Raw genomic sequence first — 3,145 nt, forward strand, 5'->3', positions numbered from 1 at the left:
GTCTTCAACTCTACTGTGGAACACTCATTAACTAAATCACATACTATGTTAGTAGGCTCCTATGATAAGATTGTGAATCTTGATCCAATTGGCTAAATTTGTTGCTAGCCTGAACGTAATAGAAGGGCAAGATTCTGAATTTTGATTAAAAATTTTTACAATGAGAGTCTAATGCCTTAAAAAAATTCCATACATAACTAAAATAATTTCTGCATTGCAGATTTTTCCCTTTTATTTCACTTTATCTGATTGACACTTTTCTTTCATGTCCCGTATGCGTTTGATAACAAAGTTTTGATTGACTGTAGAAGAAGTAAGCAGACAAAAAGATGGCCAAGAGACAAGCTCGTATGCGTAAAGGCAAGGGTAAGGGTAAGGGCAAGGGCAAGGGTAAGGCTGAGGAGCCAACACAAGGATTAGGAAGGATGGATGATTTGGACAACAATATGCTCTTACAGATCTTTGCTAAACTAAGTCTGATGGATCTAGTTATTCGTATTTCTGGGGTTTGCAGCTCCTGGAGGTCAGTTTGCTCTGAGCCAAGTGATCTGTGGAAATCTTTAGATCTAGAAAAGTTCAAAAGCTTCTTCAATTCCAAGAAGTACTCAGATGGAGAAAATGAGCTTGGTTTAATGTCCTTCAAGAAAGCTTTGAATCTTGGAGGCCGACATGCAGAGAAACTTATCTTTGATCACTCACCTGATGTGACGGATGACTTGTTGATCTTTGCAGCTCAAAGGTATAATGCTCTCCCTAATTATCTGTTTCTACTTTTTCAAGTATACAACTGTTGATAGAAATTTTGCAATGGTGACGGTTGTTATCACATCTAATTTGCACGTAACTTTTCATGTTAATACGTTCAAACACAAGTATTGCACCCATTGTATTTAGATGTTTTTAATTACACTTTTTAAAAAACTAACATTTGGTGATCCTCTTAATGACTGCTCATTAGACGTCCGTTAATCAAACTGTTGTTTACAGTAGATTAACTAAAAGAGAATCATTCAAAAAGCTGACAAAATATATGTTGTTTGTTCTAGGAACATTGTAATATTAAGTTATTTTCTTAGCATGTCAACAAATTTTTTTTTTTATTTTCTTAGCATGTCAAATGCATAGCAGAATGTTTCAAGATATAGTAGTACTATCTAAATCTGTATAGTCTGATTGGTAACTAACAAATTGTAACAAAATTGGAAAATGTGCTTTCGTTCTATAAAATTTGGAGAGTCAAAAGTTGCTTTAAAAAACATGTTAATAGTATTCTTTTTTTTTTAGTGCTTGTTTTATTCTATGGAATGTGATACTTTGTTATGAAACAATTCTCTATGCAATGACTTCAGGCCTTTTTTACATTTTTAAACTTCGAAGCCAGACATAGAAGAAACTCACAAAATTTTTTCTGTAGATGCCAAGGATTGAAAGAGATTATGCTGCCATCTTCATATTTTTGTACAAGTCAAGGACTAACAAGAGCTTTAGAGTTCTGGAGAAGTCTTGAATCTCTTGCCCTAGAATTCTATTTTTGCGACTGTCGTTATAACATCTTCCAAGTAATCGGTGCAAATTGTAAGAACTTGATTACACTCAGGCTTCGCTCTTGTGTTTTCTATCATGAAGTTGCCGCTATCTTGGCTGAATCCGTGCCAGGATTAAAGGTGCTAACCCTTCGATGTGCTGACATAGAGAAGCAAGCTGCAGAAGTTTTGCTAGACAAATTGGAAAACCTTGAGGAGCTCTACTTATCTCTGAGTCCAACTTCAAGTAAAACACCCTTTGCTGAACCTAGATTTCTTCCACCGCTCAAAGATGAAGCAATGATCCAGAAAATTACCAAGCTTCGAGAATTCCATTTTTGTATAGGATATTGTATGCCTTGTATTGCTGTAACCATGGGAGAATCATACCTGCAAGCTTTAAATCTTCCTCCACCTATTTAGTTCGTGTGATGGATTCCAAGACAATATCATATATGTATGGTTATACTTCATCAGTTTGAATAAATTGTCGTGACAGTATTTGTATGAAAAATTTGAAAATGTGGTTCAATGGTTAATATATAATCAACTTAAATGCAGAATATTGTGATTAATTTGGATTAATGTGCACTACCTATGTATAAAAGAATGTGCACTATATGTGCATGTTTAACGGCCTATGTATACATATAAAACATATATAAACGTACATAAATAGATACACACATGCGTATGTACGTATACACACAGGTAACATTTTGTTACTTGGTTATTTAGTTTTAGTAGGGAAAAATGGAATCTTTCCAGAAATTGTACCCTCCAATTGTACTCTTTTGTTCATATATTCAAAGTAGAGGAACAAGTGTAACATACTGACACTTAACAAGAATGGTCCTCAATGTTTTGGATACAGTCTCTTGGCCTAGCACATGAGTTTGGACTTGTTGGGAACAATGCTATATAGAAATCAAAATAAATTTAATAGTTGTTAGGACTGACCCAAGAATAAACAAACTAAAGTTAGCACAAATTAGGCGGTATAACTGACCATATAATGTTTAGGTGGTACACACCAGCCATAAAATAATTAGGCGGTAAAACCGACTATATAAAGGGGTTGTGACAACCCAATAAAGACAAATAATAAAGCAAATAAAAGACACAGAAGATTTACGTGGTTCGGTCAAATTGACCTACGTCCACGGGTGAGGGAGGAGCAATATTTCTACTATGAAAAAGAAATACAAAAGCCATAGGAAAGTGGTTCCTAGGCCAATAAGGCACTTACAAAAGAGTTTAGAAAATATTCCTAAATTCAAAACAAGAGAGTCTAAAATATTTGACTAAATGAGCTATATGATTCAAGAACCTAATAGCCCATATTACTCTCTTGAGTGGTGCGAGTTAAAACCTTCATAAGGCTCCCTTATTTATAGGAAACCAAAGGAATTCTTATTTATAGGAAACCAAAGGAAGAATTCCTTTGGCTTCTACTGATGTGGGACGAAGCAACAAAAGCATTGGTCAACAAATGCGGCTTCAACAAATCTCCACCTTGATGAGTCCCCAACATCGAGAGATTATAAACTTGCTCCACCTTCTCCACATAAGTCCCAATGGGCGCAAATCACCAACAACGAATACCAACCAAGTCCAGGCAC

The 3,145-nt window shown here is 35.2% G+C and overlaps 1 protein-coding gene across 1 annotated transcript; it reads left to right on the forward strand.

Moving 5' to 3' along the window:
* The first annotated feature begins 329 nt into the window (after positions 1 to 329).
* LOC113780548 (F-box/LRR-repeat protein At3g48880-like) lies at positions 330 to 1,946 on the forward strand. The gene is made up of 2 exons (XM_027326346.1): positions 330 to 739; positions 1,415 to 1,946. The coding sequence occupies exons 1-2, from the start codon at positions 330 to 332 to the stop codon at positions 1,944 to 1,946; spliced, it is 942 nt and encodes a 313-aa protein (XP_027182147.1).
* Positions 1,947 to 3,145: the final 1,199 nt, after the last annotated feature.

Source organism: Coffea eugenioides, chromosome 8 (genome assembly GCF_003713205.1).
Source record: "Coffea eugenioides isolate CCC68of chromosome 8, Ceug_1.0, whole genome shotgun sequence".
Lineage (NCBI taxonomy): Eukaryota > Viridiplantae > Streptophyta > Magnoliopsida > Gentianales > Rubiaceae > Coffea > Coffea eugenioides.

Coding starts and splice junctions, on each gene's coding strand:
- LOC113780548 (XM_027326346.1), top strand. CDS start 330: ATGGCCAAGAGACAAGCTCGTATGCGTAAAGGCAAGGGTAAGGGTAAG. Junction 740..1,414: donor TTGATCTTTGCAGCTCAAAG/GTATAATGCTCT, acceptor TTTTTTCTGTAG/ATGCCAAGGATTGAAAGAGA.